The following is a 16,018-nucleotide window of genomic DNA, read 5'->3' on the forward strand; positions in this document are numbered from 1 at the left end:
TCCTGGCCCACGGTACTACCTACACAGCGTCCCCGCTCAACCTCACCCCGCCTCAACTGCTCCGCCTCCCAACCAAGGCTGTCTTCGCGTCACTCTTTGGCGAGACTCTCTTCTCTCCTCATGACTTCAAGTAGGCTCCCGGCCGCATCATCCTCTATGTTCCTTTCTCGTCTCACTGACATCCCAGTCTTCCGTATCGTCCTCCGGGACGCCAAGCGGTACGACACGTACGAGACCCGTGAGTTCGACCTGCCGCTGAACAGCGAGTTTCCAATCGGTCGAGCGTCCAGCAACGCGGCCAAGCGAGAGCTTATGGCGGCACCTCACAACGCGTTCATCGACAGCCCCGTCATATCCCGCCAGCACGCCGTCCTCTCGGCCAACGCAAACAGCGGCGTTCCGGAAGTCTATGTTACCGACAAAGGCTCCATGCACGGAACCATGCTGAACGGCCAGAGGCTGTCGGCCAACACACCCACCAAGCTGAACGATGGCGATGTCCTGCAATTCGGCACTGACGTTAACCGTAATGAGGGTACGTCCTCCCGTAGGCCCTCCAAACCTCCTCTTACCCTAGCTTCTGAGCTGACACCAACCCACACAGAGTTCTTCGTAGCCCGCACGTACACTTTTGAGTCGCAGCTATCACGCCCCTTCTCTCTCGGCTTCACCGTCCCTGATGCCGAGAGTGACGAAGAGGAAGTCGCAGAGCGTCGAGGCAGCCAGATCGATCCTTTTGTCATCGACGACGACTCCGACGCAGCTGACGACCACTCGGAGGCCGACGACCAAGAAGAGGTTACCATGATCATGGATCAGGTCCTGCAGCCAAACGAGCATGGCCACACTCTCAGTGTTGGTCAGGACGACTACCCACCGTCGGCAATGCGCACCACTCTTTCCAACGAGGACTACAACCCAGAGAGCTTTGCGTCCCGCCGTGACGACTCCCTCGAGCCTGCTAGTCCAAACCCTTCTAGCGATGAAGAAGACGTGGCTGCCCTGGGTTCTGATTCGGACAGCGAGGCTGGCAGCATCGATAGTTCCGAGATGATGTCTGACTCCGAGCCAGAGATTCAGGACTCAGAAGACGAGGAGATGGAAGAGGGTGAACACAAGAAACCCACCACATCCTCATCTAACAAAGAGAACGAGGCGTCCGTCAACAGCCAGGTACCTCAGACTGTTCACTGCTTCCCGCGTGAAACAACGACGCTTTCACTCTCAGACGTATACATGCCACAAGACGCAGCCAACACACAGGCGTCGCTACCACGCATGTACATGTACGGTATGCAGGGCTCTGACAGCAACTCCATGTCAAACAGTAACGTCTACGGCGATAACGCGCCTCCACCTCTGCTGCCACGTCCATCGGCGTCTAGGACAGCGCCCTGGTGCGATTTAACCTATCGCTCGTTCAGGGAGGTGAACGATCTTCAGGAATGGTACTCCGAGGGCATTCAGCAGCCGAATTACTTGGGCACCAACTTTGGCGACCGCCCGTCCCTGTTCAGTCAGGCTCCTCTTCCCTCAATGGCAGAGGCGAATGAGACTCGTGCGCCCATGCCCCAATTCAATCCTTATCCTAGCCAACCCATGCAAGCGAGCCGTCTGCAGACACCACCACCATATTTTGTACCCGACTTCGAGACCTCCCCGCCGGTGCAGCCAGGTCGCCGTACCAAGGTCTCTATCGAGGAGATCGTTGAGGAGCAGCCGCCCACGCCTGAATCTGTGAAGGACTTGAAGCGCAAGGCAGATGTGCTTGAAGCAGACGAGCCAGTAGTCGTCCTCGATGAATTATCAAAGGCCACCATTGGTGATGAGCACGCAACCTCAAACTTGGTAGCTGCTGTTCCAGTGGATGATGCTGCTGCAATTCAGACGGCTGCCATCATTGCCCAGCGTCCCAAGAAGACACCCCGCTCAGTCCTTAGCAAGGTTCTCAACAAGGCTGCGTATCCCCTGCTTGGTGCTACCGGTGCAGTAGTCTCCTTTGCTCTTCTTTCCACTCTTCCGGACGCCTTCTTTGTGTAGGCCGTGACGGACCTGATGGCAGCAGTCCATCTTTCTTCTTTTCCGGAGTTCAGGTCAAGGCAAGGTGTACATGGCGGGGCGATCATGGGATCATGATATCGGTGGGAGCATCTACGGATAACGGCAATCAGTGCTAACGGCGTTTCGAGAGACGTCAGAAGAGTCGGGTCCTGCGTTATGGGTGGTATGTGCTTCGGGATCCACTGGCGTTGTGTGTTTTTGGCTTCATGTCACGCCATCGTGCATGACCATATTACCTTTAGTTCAATAACGAGTTATGTGCAAGAATCTCACCAGTACATGCTACTGCGTGTGTTGTCTGAGTGATGCAAAATGACAGATTGGGTTTATGCGAAGCTTGAAATTCTTCAGGACGCTAAACCTCAAGCGGCTCGTGTTGAGGAGCTCCACACCCACGTGGATGACCCAGACGTCACGTCTTCATTTCTGTCAATCCGGATCATGGTAGAGTACGAGTATCTGTACCGGATCTTGTGTTATTGTTATTATTGCTGCGTATCTGGTGTAAGCAACGTCTTTCGCAAAAAAAGATTCCTATCTACTACCAACCGCGACGCTCCGCTCGATCCTCACGCTTCTGAAGACGTCTGGTGGACTGTCACTGTCTTCTTGATAGCGTTCCAATCCTGTATCTCCCTATCCAAAACAGCCGCCTCGCTCCCCTGTGTACTACCTTGGTCTTTACCCGACCTCATCCCCATGACCTTCGTCCTAACCTTCGTCGAGACCGAAGTCCAAAGCGGTTTCAAAATTGGCAAACAAGCACACAAGACCGCAGTACAAACATGGATGCTAGTCCAAAGCTCGGTGGCATGATAGAAAACTGGTCAACGTCAGCGGAAACGACTCTCAGCATCAAAGTAAAAGAAGGCCTACTCTCATTCGGATCATCTTTACGTCTAGTATAAAACTCAACAATCCGCACCACATTGGTAACAACAACAAACCCACCCAGCGCAAAAACACCCACAAGCTCAAACTTCGCCCGCCACGCCATCTGCAGCGTAAACGCCGTGCGAATCGGCACAAGCAAGATAGCTAAATCATTAGCCGCATCGAGCGCGAGGAAAGCCTGGAAAACTCTTGGCCAAGTTCCCTTCCACTTTTCCTGCTCAGCAGCAACTTTGACGGCCTCAGACGGGCTATGCGTGCTGACGACGAAGGAGCGGCAGACGAATATCATAGCGGCGACGGCGGCGACCCACCAGAGCGAGGTGAAGATGATTAGGTACAGTGAGGCGCGCTGGTGGAAGGTGCAGGTGCTGAAGATGCGCCGGTAGAAGAGCAGGATGGAGAGTTTGCAGGTGAATTGCGACCATATGGCCAGGAGAAAGGCGGTGAGCATGGCCTGTTTGTTGTTGGAGGGGCGGTTAGTTGGGTTGCGGAGAGGGGGGGTGTGGAGAGGGAAATTACCTTACGGTATTGTATCAGCCGCGGGGAGGCAGCGGTCAAGTGCATGTCCAGGATTTCGGTTTTGGTATAGGGTCCAAAGTTTGTGAAGCTCTCTGTCGTGGAAGAGTCAGTTCAGGGTCGGTGCTACTGCAGTGGTAGTGATGTACCGTGTAGGGCGACGATAATGGCGGCGTAGTAGACGATCAAGGTCCACAGGATGAGATAGTCGTCTTTTTTAAAGGCTTGTTTGGTTGATAGTTTGGCGTAGAAGCGTGTACATACTGCGAGGCCGGCTATGAGGCAGCAGATGAAGTGGGCGATCGCTATCTGAGCGTGGTAGTAACTGAGACCGAGCATCGTGGTGGAGGATTTGCTGTAAATGAGCGATTGTCGTAATGTCGAGTTCAACAGACTTTCTGAGGCTTCGGGAAGGCGCAGTGTTACTCGGAGCGGCGTCGATGTGCAATCAAAACGCAACAGTGCATATCCAAAGTTCAAGATTGCGGCGGTATATAAGGAGGCGCGAGAATCGACCGCGACGAAAAATGAGTGAACAAACGCGTGCGATCGTTGTCGAGATATAGGGCCAAGCTCGGCATCCAGATTGGAGGAGAAGACGGATATAGGGTGATCGCCCGATTGTCGGTGGTCACACTGCGTCACCCAAAAGACATCTTCCGTTTGCTATCGATCTCCGTTTTACAGACTATTCCAAATGGGTCATGTCTACCTTCTCTCTTTCACTTCTCATTTCTTCCTGATGAACTCGATCGGTGCGCCCAACCAGCCGAGCGTAACTAGTAGGATTTTTGGATGATGATAAAAACCGTATGGAGCCGAACCTAGAGTTACGTTCCCACCCTTAGCCGCACGATGTCTTGACTTAGATCTACATGTTTTTAATACTTTTTTTTTTGAATTCCTAGCATGCCCAACGCAACTGTTTAGCTATAGGGATAGCTGCGCTCACAAACAACAAAAGTATGGCGTCCCCCATGCTCACTTCATCTTGACCACCTCGACCCTCACACCCTCTGCCCATCGCGGCGATCACCATCCTAGGGATATCGGTCCTCCCGTAACGGCCTCTATCGCGGTATCAACCACAGGATCGAACTCCCCAACATCAAACGCCAACTGCTTCAGCCTACTCATCGCTTGTTCCATGAGGCTGATGTGTCTTCGAAGCAATCCGATCATCTTCTGGTGCGCCTGTGCTTCTCTTTTGCATTTCGTCAGCTCATTGTTTGACTTGCCAATCTCCCTATAGAGAGGGAGAAGTTCTGCGATGATTTTTCTCCTCCGCTCATGGTAGTCGTGGTCATCGCTGCTGTTATCAGAGTCGCTGCTTCCATGATCGCGCTCTCTCTGGTGTAGTTGATCTGTGTCTCCGTCTATCGGCGCGTCACTTGCTGCTAGTATCTCTTCGTGATCGAGATGGTTGGGAGGCGAATAAGGAGGGGGAGCCGAGTGACTCGAGAGTCTATCATGATTCGTGTCTGCATAGATGTCGTTCGTCTCCGCGGTGTACTGATGCATTACGTAGTTGTTCTGCTCCATAGTGACAAGACAGCTTCGAGCGACATCCATCTGAGTTTCGGCTTCCTGGAGTCGCGCTTTGCATCTCTGGATCTCAACTTCGCGCTCCTTGATTTTGTTTTCTCGCCGTTCGAGTTCGGCCCTGCGTGCCTCAACTATGGTCGCACAAGTCCTCGTGACGCCTTCCATCGCCTCGGTATGTTGCCGTTGCATCTCAAAGCCTTCCCCTGCATGTAATCTTAGTGTTGGTCTTGTTTCGATTGCTCATTGGTGTACGCTCCGTACCTATAGTGTTGTCTGCCGACCCATCGTACATCCATGACGGATTGGATGAAGTCCTGCACATGATGCACGGAGATGTCTTGCCGGAGTTTTGTGAATGTTTTTCGAGTGATTATGTGTTGGGTCGTTGTGCACGATAAGAATAATGTTGGTGTATCGTGGGAATGTCGTGGAATCAGAACGAGGAAGACGTGTAGCGCTGGTTTTATTCTTCTTTGAACGATGGTTGATGTGATCACTCGAGTCAGCGTGCGAGGTATGTGGTGTATTGGTTTGTTGTTGTAAAAGCTAAGGTGCTAACTACTAAGGAAGGAGAGCCTATGTACCCGTGAGGTAATCACGTGACACAGCGCGTCGACCTACCTAGGTAGGTACAGCATGCCCACGAACCAATCATAACTTACAAATTATGCAAATTACTAATACTATAGGTCAACGAGAGCGCGAATATTGCGACGACTGATATATGGTCGGACAAAACTCTTCTACGAACGGAGCCGTGCTGAGGTGCACTATATGCGCGAGATATCATTTGCTCAGCCACCGTTCAAAGATGCCCGGGCCAAAACGCCGCCCTATTCGCCCGCGCCCAACTTCCATCGTGCGCTACAATCACCTCTACTTCTACAGGGCCTCCATCTTCTTCACGAACAGTCCCTTGCTTCAAGAGCCTTGCTATCGTTTGTACGGTAGCGGCTGCAGCATCAGTGTCAGCGTGCACACTTCTCAAACCACCTTTCCCGTCGTCGTAGAGCGCGATACCCTTCTCACCGGTCAAGATGCGCGGGTCATGGCAACAGTCGCCACCGAGGTATACCCATTTCTTTGGCCCTATTCGGGCGAGAAGGTTGATGTGTCCGAACAAGTGCCCTGGCGCATCGATGATGAATAATGATCCGTCTCCATAGAAGTCTATGGAGGCGGGAAACCCTGCCAATGGCTTCCACTCAAGTTCTTTTAACTGGTTCTTGAACGCGCGTAGAACTTCTGCCTTGCGAACAGGTGGTAGCTCACTCGTTCGGTCGGCAGGCAGCTCATCAGGGTTGAATATCTCGGCTGGATACAGTGGTCCACCTCCGTTCACAAGAAGATGCATAGTTCCACTTCCGACTACAAATCGCGCGTTTGTGAAATCGCTGGGTGTACCCACATGGTCCCAGTGAACATGGCTCAGCATCACCACGTCCACACTTTTTGGGTCAAGTCCACCTCTTCGCAGGCTCTCAGCTGCATCCGGACTGACACTGGTAGGCTGGCGTTGCGCGATATGACGCTGTTGTGCTTCCCGGTAGCCAGAAAAGTCGCGTTTGAGACCGAGATCGAAGACAAGATTGGATGAACCGTGTCGAATCAGGAAAGAGAGAGATGGGACTGTCGCACGTCTTTCTGGGTCGGCATCTGTGACGAAGAGTCTCTCGGGAAGGGTAAGCTGGCCGGCTTCGAGGGCCGAGATGGTAACGTAGGTTTGATCGTGGGCCGGTGCTGGGAGAATAACGGTATCCTTGCTTGACGCCATGGCGAATGACAGGAGGCGAAAGCTGGTAACTGAATTGTTTCCAAAGAAGCCATGTTCGACGCCAAATATGACATCGTGGTTGGAGAAAGCTTGGTTGGGGAAATCGCTCGCATGTATTCCGTCCTGCAGCCCCACCTTGTCAACTACCCCGCACGCGGGGTCAACTCCCTTGAGATATCGAGATCTGCTGAATCCATCAGTGGTGATAGAAGGTATATAGATGGAGATTTTCCCCAGATGTAGTTAAATGGCAACTCCCCGCTCCGTATCAATTCGATAAGTTTCCAAACAACCATGTCGTTTACTGTGCCCGAATCGATGCAAGCGCAGTACCTGGAGGCTTATAAGGAACCGTACAGGCTACGATCAGTTCCAATTCCAAAGCTGGAGGAGCCACATGATATCCTCCTCAGGGTAGACGCTGCTTCGTATTGCCATACCGACTATGTCCTAGCGGAAGGACAGATGCCAGGATTGCCGAAATCTTTCCCACACATCGGATGCCACGAGTTCGCCGGGACGGTAGTCGCTCACTTTCAGACGCCCAGCAAGGAAGCTAGCGCGTTCGACATCGGCATAAGGGTCGGTGTACCGGGGCGTTCTTTCCATGCTTGTGGCACATGTTTCGAGTGCAAGAACGAGCGCGTGGATGATCCGGTCGCCATGGATGAAGGAGGCTACTCGGTGAACTGTATCAATGCTGAGAACAAAGGGCTGAGCAAAGATGGAGGGTTCGCGCAGTATGCCGTTGTGGATGCAAGACAGCTATCACCCATACCAGACAGTCTAACCGCAGTAGAGACTGCCCCTCTGATGTGCGCCGGCGTGACCATATACGGAGCACTCAAAAGATGCCGACTCAAGGAAGGCGACCGAGTCGGCATACTAGGAGCTGGTGGTGGACTTGGCCATCTGGGCTTACAATACGGAGTCAAGATGGGGTACAAAGTCCTGGGTATCGAGGCAGCAGATGAGCCCCTCAAGCTTTCGCAAGATGTCGCCTCGAGATTGGATCCACAGCCGTATATCGTAGACGCTCGGAACAAGAAGGCAGCGGATGTCGTTCAGGAAATCGGCAGACAAGAGAGCAAGGAGGACATTGGCGAGATGGGGCTGGATGCAGTGATCGTCCTGCCGGAAAGCCAGGCTGCTTTTGACTACGGCATGACCCTGCTGAAGTCACATGGCACGTGCGTTGTGGTGTCGTTCCCGGAGAAGGGCTTCCACATCAACTCGCGCGACGTCGTGTTCCGGGATATCAGGATCATCGGCAGCCTGGTAGGAAGTAACAAAGTACTTCGTGAGATGCTGGAGTTCTCCGCCGAAAATGATATTCGCGCTTTATCGACTTCGTTTCCTCTGGCGAAGCTGAACGAGCTTGTAGGCGAATACCACAAGGGTCGGGGTGGAAAGTTGGTGGTTGATATGGCCCTTGAAGCGTAGATCGAGTAGTAAGATGCTTCCGCGCACTCTTTGCCCAACGCCAAGCCCGAGACCACCTGCATCGAGTTAGCCGCTCGGGGTCGCGGTTAGGCGAGGGCCTGCCAATTCCGTAAATTTCATTTTCATAAAGGCTAAACAAACCGCCGAATGTCGTGTAATGATTGCCTTCATGCTTTCAAATTCTTGTGAGGTTTAGCACTGATGGTTGAGAGTACCACAATGTCCAGTCACGTGTCGATTATGAGCCAGCGGAATGACGTCACAAGCCGCCTGAACATCAACACGAGGACTGTCCAATTCAGCCAAACCACAGTCCGAGATACTTCAAACTTGGCTACAGATGTCGTCGCCTGGCATTGGCAATCTATTGCGCAGTACCTCCGCCTCCAGTCCCTCTATTTGATCTGGCCCTACGCCTATCAACTACGACGAAGTCACCTCGACCATCATCGAAATCATCCAACTTAGCGTCTTTGTCTTCTTTTTCATCCTTAACTTCCTTGCCCTTCTCCTGTTGCTCAGTCCTCTCCTCCTTGACTGCATCCAATTTCTCAACCCAACTCTTGACAAACACCACTTCCTCCTCTTCCAAGTCCTCACAGATAACACAAGAAAGTGCGCTACCTGGCATACGGTTCCCATCTGTGTCCTCGGGCCACGGATAGAAGTACTTGCAGTACCAACAAGCGTATCCCGAACAGCGGCGGTCGTCGCGCGTTGTAATAGTTGCATCAGCGCACTCCGCGTCGCAAACCGGCGATGCACATGTTTGACAAGGACCGCCGGGTGAAGCTATGGTGCCAGGTACGTTGAAGTGTGAGCAGTCGTGACAGATCCATCCGCGGAGAGGGGGATTGGACTGCGTAGTGTCAATGTCTTGACCTACTAAGAGGAGGAAAGGAATGTATGAAGGAAGAGGTCCTTACGTTTCGTGCCATTCCTGCGGACTGCTTGCACGCGAATAGCACAATTCTTTGCGCCGTGAAGTTTTCCTGCTCTAGTATATATTTCTCTTGCGTAGAGTTAGCACGAGAGTAGTTGGTGCCTAGGTAAAGTTGAGGTACATATACTGCTAACGATGTCCATGATGTTGAGTGAGCGCTCCGTGTATGTAGGTACGATGTCAATTGAATGTCGGAAGCGAAAGGGCGACGTGCTTGTATACGTCAGGTGCAACGAGATTGTTCCTGCTGCGAAGTGGCTACCAGCACGTGGAAAGGTCCAGATCACGCTAGGATAGTGTCGCAACTGCGTTTGCTCTCGCTTTCAACGAAGTCTCCGGCTTCTGCTGCATTATGCACGTATACTTCCAACGATATTCCTAACAGTCCATCGCTACAACTTAACCACCCGCTTAATTGAGTAACAGCAATATGACGACACCCACTAGTAAGTCCCCTTCCCATTCTCTTCGCCCACACCACAGAAGTCGCTGACCCCTACCCAGAGCGCGAAATCATCAACATCCCTTGCGATCTCACTAGGGCCGCCCACCTAGCTCTCGTGCAACTCGCGGTCCGAGACGCTCGTACAGACAATCCAGCACAACGCGGATGGATCTGTCATCACAGCTCACATTACAACACACCTGGGTCTCGCCATGTCTCAGCTTCTCCATGCCGGTGCGGCCATGTAGCCTGCCGGCCCGTCGCACTCCATCTGCAGTTTGCTACACTGTCCTTTGGTGACTACTACTTCACTCTGATTATAGCGTCATTCCTAACTTCAGTACAGGTGATTCATCAACCACTTGTTTCGACGTTGAAGTTACAACGAGAAGAGATGCGAGACATTATGGTTGGGTGTGTTTCTATTGCAAAGTGTATACTGCATGGGGTGCCCAAGGCGACTGGGGCGCTACGCGTCTGATATGTGCGGAGTGTGGGGACGTCAAGGAGAAAGAAGTTGTGTTCGTGAAGAAGAGTTTGGTGGGATATGCTCAGCCATGGAAGGGGGTTGACGGGACGCAGACGAACGGACACAATGGAACAGCAGCAGGCGAGCATGGAATAGTTGGCTAACTTGAGAAGCAATCGAAGCATTTATGAAAAACTGAACATCCTAGAGCCTACGTTGACGTTAGGTCGCCTGCTTTGCACATTTTTGTCTTAATGTAGGCTGCAGACCTGTGTACTTGATATAAGTCGTAGACCCGTTCAATTCTTCTCTCGTGTGAGGTGGTGACTAGATTTGAGTATCGCGCTGTTCATATATCATTGAGCGTGAACACAGCCGTCGTACATACCCTAGGCGGTTTGATCTCGTGTCCCGTATACCTAGGTAAGTACCGCACTATTCTCGCTTCACTCTGTCACCGCGTCTGTCGCACACATGCCATACAGTGACGCTAAGCGTTGACGCGTCTTCGATGGCATATGCCCGGGCACCACCTACCTAGGTAGGTACAGTATAGAGAACTTGTCGATAACGTAAACATGGCACGGGTGTTGTCATTCCGAATCCGTTATGTGGTTTTGCGCATTTATGATTGGATAAAGAGGCCTCTTATCGGGGGTTGTTCAGTCCGACGTAAACGAAATCCGAGTACCTCGCTCTTTTATAACAATGCGCGGGGGCACAGGCAGCCCAGGAGCCAGGACGCTGCCATCGGCGGCTCATCTATCCCGAGGACCGGCCTTTAGCCGGACCCGAGACGCTCGTTTCCACCAACCTTTAGCGGGCAGCTCGTATCGGTGAGTACGTATCCAGCACACCGGAGTGGAAAGTTATGCGCCAAATCCGACGACGCCTGTCATCAGCTTCAGGCAGACGTTTTTACAACACCTCTTAAATGGGGGCCCTCTGCATCTCGCTTGAATTATTGCAATACAAACAAAAGCAAGCGCAACTATTGACTTTTCATCAATTCTCGATTTGTCAGGTTCAGCCATCGTTTGGCGCATGCGTTAACTGTTCGTCTGGTCAGTGCCGTGTCATCTGTAGTTGCCTCGCACTCGCACTCGCGCCTTGGTGTTGCGCAATCCATCCATCGTATCGGCCGTATTCCAGCCCCCCGGACGAAACGAGTCCGCGCTTTTGCGTCATCCACATTCGGGTCCATCGCCACCCAACCGAGAAGCTTAGATCGTGTGTTTTGCCCTATCAAGCCTAGCGACGTCCGGCTCGGACAACGGCTTGCCCTTGCACTACAAGGATCTCTAATCTTCTAGGCCCGTGGGTGGCGCGCTGAAGGATCTCAAAGGAATTGCAGGAGAAGTTATTGTTCCTCTCCTCGCGACATCCCCTTAGGACTTCTTGGAGGTATTTCGACTGCTGCACGCCAAGTATCAGCAGCGACACGACAAGACACGCTCATCGCCTTGAGCATGGACAACGAGGACTCAGCAACGTCGACGGGAACGGCCATCTCCGCGGCCATTGACGAGAAGCATGAGTTGCACACCGAAAAGGAGGCCAAGCCTCCCACAGCTGGCCTCAGTGATCAAGAGAAGGACATTATCGACAGGCAGTTGACTGCTCCCAACCTCACAGTCGGTTACTTCTCGCTATTTCGCTATGCCAACGGAAAGGACAAAGTCGTCATGGTCATTGCGTTAATCGCCAGTATTGCGGCTGGTGCTGTTATGCCCCTCATGACGGTAAGTAGCATTTCATACGGTTTTTGCACCACTGGAACATGGACAACTTGGTCTCCTGTAAACTTTGAGATTGTTCACCAAAAAGAAAAACATGCTCATCACAGTCGTGAGAACTACGAGCTAATTCATCTCAGCTCGTTTACGGTAATTTCGCTGGAAGTTTTACCAGCTTCTCAGTCGATGCAGTCGCTGCTGCCAAGTTCCAGGACCAGATCAACCAATTTACCCTCTACTTCGTTTACCTCGGAATTGGATCTTTCGTTACATCTTACATCAGCATCATTGGATTCTCGTACACCGGAGAGCGCATCACACGAACAATTCGGGAACTTTACCTACGTGCCATCTTCAGACAGAACATTGCCTTCTTCGACTTCCTCGGATCCGGTGAGATTACCACTCGCATCAGCTCCGATATGAACTTGGTGCAAGATGGCATTGGTCAGAAAATTGGTCTCTTTGTTACTGGAGTGTCCATGTTTGTTTCTGCCATCATCATCGGTTTTATACGGTCCTGGAAGCTCTCTTTAATCATGCTGGCGGCAACATTAGCCCTCATCATGATGATGGGTATCAACGGTACTATGATGAAGAAGGCTCAGACACTCTCCATCGACGAGTACGCCACTGCTGCTTCCCTGGCCGAGGAAGTGCTGTCTTCAGCTCGTAACGTCGCTGCATACGGCACCCAAAAACGACTCGAGGAGAAGTACAAGGCGTTCGTAGACCGCGCTACGAAGCTAGACTTCAAGGCCAAGTTCTGGCTTTCTATGATGATTGCTGGCATGATGGGCGTGCTGAACCTCCAGTACGGCCTTGCGTTCTGGCAAGGTAAACGATTTCTCGATGATGGGGACCTTGGCGTTTCCAACATCCTGACTGTAGTCATGGCACTCATGATTGCTGGCTTTTCTATTGGACAGAACTTGCCGCATATTCAGGCTTTCGGTGGAGCTACTGCGGCAGCTACGAAGGTTTTCAACACGATCGAACGAAACTCTCCCATCGATCCAGAAACGGATGCAGGCATTGTACCCGATGACTTTGTCGGCAACCTCGAGTTCAGGAACCTAAAGCACGTATATCCATCCCGACCGGACACTGTCGTGTTATCGGACTTCAACCTGGACGTCCCATCAGGCAAGATGATTGCGCTCGTTGGTGCATCTGGATCTGGTAAATCGACCATTGTTGGACTGCTGGAACGCTTTTACCTCCCGATGGAAGGCCAAATATTCTTGGACGGAAGAGACATCACTACACTCAACCTACGCTGGTTGAGGCAACACATGGCTATCGTGAGCCAAGAACCCGTTCTGTTCAGCACAACCATCTACGAGAGCATTCTCCACGGCTTGGTCAACACGGAATACGCAGATGTATCGGACGAGAAGAAGATGGAGCTTATCGAGAAGGCTGCCAAGATTGCCAATGCTCACGACTTCATAATGGATCTTCCGGAGAAATACCAAACCAAGGTTGGAGAGCGAGGTGGCTTGTTGTCTGGTGGCCAGAAGCAACGTGTCGCGATCGCTCGCGCTATTGTATCGGACCCAAAGATCCTCCTCCTAGATGAAGCTACCGCAGCCCTCGATACCCGCTCCGAGAGCGCAGTGCAGGAAGCTCTCGACCGCGCGTCGCAAGGACGTACGACCATCGTTATCGCTCACCGACTCTCCACGATCAAGAAGGCTGATAACATTGTGGTCATGGCTTTGGGCAGAATTGTTGAGCAAGGCACTCATCAGGAGCTCATCAACCGCGGAGCTGTGTACGCAAGTCTAGTACAGGCTCAGGAGCTTACCGCAAAGATTAGCCCCTCCAACAGAATGACGCTTCTCGACGACCCCGAAAGTAAACCGGAAGGCGTTGCCGATGAAGAGAAGCTTGCCTTAATGCGCACTGTTACATCCGCTCCCTCAGAGTTCCTGGCCAAGAAGAATGAGAAGGACAACGAATACGGCACCTGGGAGCTGGTCAAGTTCGCTTGGGAGATGAACAAGGGCGAGCACTCTACTATGACCATTGGATTGGTCTTCAGTTTCCTTGCTGGTTGCAACCCTGCCATCCAAGCCATCTTCCTGGGTAACTCCATCAACTCCCTCCTATCTCCCGGAACGTCTCTTGGCGGACTCAACGTCAACTTCTGGTGTGGCATGTTCCTCATGCTCGGAATCGTCATCGGCTTCTTCTACTACGTACAGGGTATGACACTGTCGAAAGGATCTGCTAGGCTTGTTGGCAGCGTGCGAACGCGCGCTTTTGGTGCCATGCTTCGTCAGGATATGGAGTTCTTCGACGGTGACACGGTCACTTCTGGTGCGCTGAGCAACTTCCTTTCTTCAGAGGCGAATCGTCTCGCTGGTCTCAGTGGCTCTACTCTCGGAACGATCGTCAGCGCCGCCGCTTCCATCCTTGTCGCCTTCATCGTGGGTTGCTCTTTCGGATGGAAGCTGGCGCTTGTGTGCTCGGCTACCATTCCACTTGTCATCGCCTGTGGTTACTTCCGATTCTATGCTCTTACCCGCATGGAGAAACGAACCAAGGAGACATCCGATGCTGCCAGCTTCGCTTGTGAGGCGGCCTCTTCCATTCGTACCGTGGCCTCTCTCTCGCTAGAGAAGCATCTCTTGTCCACCTACCACACCAAGCTTGCAGACCAGGGCAAGGGTTACTTCAAGTTCACGAACGTGTCCGCAGTGCTCTTCGCGACATCCCAGGGTCTCAGCATGTTCATTTTCGCCCTTGTGTTCTGGTACGGAGGACGTCTGTTGTTCAATCAGGAATACACGGTCTTGCAGTTCTTTGTCGTCTACTCTTCCATCATCAACGGTGCCCAGTCGGCCGGTGCAATCTTCTCTTTCGCTCCCGACATGGGCGAGGCCAGGGATGCAGCGAAGCTTCTCAAGTCATTCTTGAACCGCGTTCCCAAGATCGACAACTGGTCGACCGAAGGCAAGAAGATTGACAGGCTGAGCGGCAAGATTGAACTGCAGGATATTCGTTTCACCTACCCTGGAAGACCGGACCACCGTGTCTTGCGCGGCATCAGTCTTTCTGCTGAACCTGGTCAATTCATCGCCCTTGTTGGCGCATCCGGTTCTGGTAAGTCGACGGTGATGCAACTGCTCGAAAGGTTCTACGACCCGACAAGCGGTGCCGTACTTGTCGATGACGTGGAGGTCAAGGACTACAACCTCCAAGACTACCGATCGCAATTAGCCATCGTCAGTCAAGAAACAACGCTCTACACTGGCACGATCCGAGAAAACATCCTTGCCGACAAGGAGGAACTGGGCGATGACGCGGTGATCCAAGCGTGCAAAGACGCCAACATCTACGACTTCATCACATCGTTACCTGACGGTTTCAACACGCTGGTCGGCGCAAAGGGTGCTCTACTGTCTGGTGGCCAGGTACGTTCTCCTACTCATTCACTTCTCTCAACCTCACTAACATATCTCCCAGCGCCAACGCATAGCCATCGCCCGCGCCCTCCTCCGCGACCCCAAAGTCCTCCTTCTCGACGAAGCCACATCCGCCCTCGACTCCACATCCGAACGCGTCGTACAAGCCGCCCTCGACTCCGCCGCACAAGGCCGCACCACAATCGCAATCGCGCATCGCTTGAGCACAATACAACACGCCGATGTGATCTACGTCTTTGACCAAGGCAAGATCGTAGAGAAGGGCAGACACGAGGACTTGGTGGCCAAGAAGGGAGTTTACTTTGAGCTGGCAAAGCTGCAGGCTATCGGCGCACCGCAATAGTTCCAATGAGCGGGAACCATTTTGCATACACGGCGTTTGGATTATATGGGACGCTAGAGCATATACTTGTAATTGTTTCTTAGATCGCTGGGCTGGAACTTGTGTAGATCTTTGGCATATAGAATGCCTATTTCTCTGCCTTTGGTGGGGTACACTCAATAGATAATATCTCTCTGTTATCGCTTTCGTACATCGTTCCAAGAGTGTGTTGGATCACCCGGTGGACGGCCCGACGGGATGCTGCCCCACAACCACGTGAACGCGTGTTGCGATGCCACGGTGGAACACGCGACTTCTGGCGACATAGCGTCATCGTCTTTGTGACTCGTTTTGATCCAGCGTTACTTTGCTAAATACATGATGCAAGGCTATTCTCAGACGTGTAGGTTTGCCAAGCAAGGCTCGCCCCCAACGA

The 16,018-nt window shown here is 52.4% G+C and overlaps 4 protein-coding genes across 4 annotated transcripts; 3 read left to right on the forward strand and 1 right to left on the reverse strand.

The window, feature by feature from the left end:
- Positions 1–156: 156 nt before the first annotated feature.
- Positions 157–2,040, forward strand: J4E93_009445 (uncharacterized protein; the record flags this gene model as incomplete). The annotated part of the gene is made up of 1 exon (XM_049347337.1): positions 157–2,040. The coding sequence occupies one exon, from the start codon at positions 157–159 to the stop codon at positions 2,038–2,040; it is 1,884 nt and encodes a 627-aa protein (XP_049195605.1).
- A 3,781-nt stretch (positions 2,041–5,821) lies between these two features.
- J4E93_009446 (uncharacterized protein) lies at positions 5,822–6,790 on the reverse strand (the record flags this gene model as incomplete). The annotated part of the gene is made up of 1 exon (XM_049347338.1): positions 5,822–6,790. The coding sequence occupies one exon, from the start codon at positions 6,788–6,790 to the stop codon at positions 5,822–5,824; it is 969 nt and encodes a 322-aa protein (XP_049195606.1).
- A 294-nt stretch (positions 6,791–7,084) lies between these two features.
- Positions 7,085–8,233, forward strand: J4E93_009447 (uncharacterized protein; the record flags this gene model as incomplete). Its single annotated transcript, XM_049347339.1, has 1 exon — positions 7,085–8,233. The coding sequence occupies one exon, from the start codon at positions 7,085–7,087 to the stop codon at positions 8,231–8,233; it is 1,149 nt and encodes a 382-aa protein (XP_049195607.1).
- Positions 8,234–11,559: 3,326 nt separating this feature from the next.
- On the forward strand, positions 11,560–15,603 carry J4E93_009448 (uncharacterized protein; the record flags this gene model as incomplete). Its single annotated transcript, XM_049347340.1, has 3 exons — positions 11,560–11,832; positions 11,967–15,248; positions 15,301–15,603. The coding sequence occupies 3 exons, from the start codon at positions 11,560–11,562 to the stop codon at positions 15,601–15,603; spliced, it is 3,858 nt and encodes a 1,285-aa protein (XP_049195608.1).
- Between the last annotated feature and the right edge of the window lie 415 nt (positions 15,604–16,018).

The sequence above is a fragment of the Alternaria ventricosa genome (assembly GCF_023758065.1).
Source record: "Alternaria ventricosa strain BMP 2768 chromosome Unknown scaffold_21, whole genome shotgun sequence".
NCBI classification, from domain to species: Eukaryota; Fungi; Ascomycota; class Dothideomycetes; order Pleosporales; family Pleosporaceae; genus Alternaria; species Alternaria ventricosa.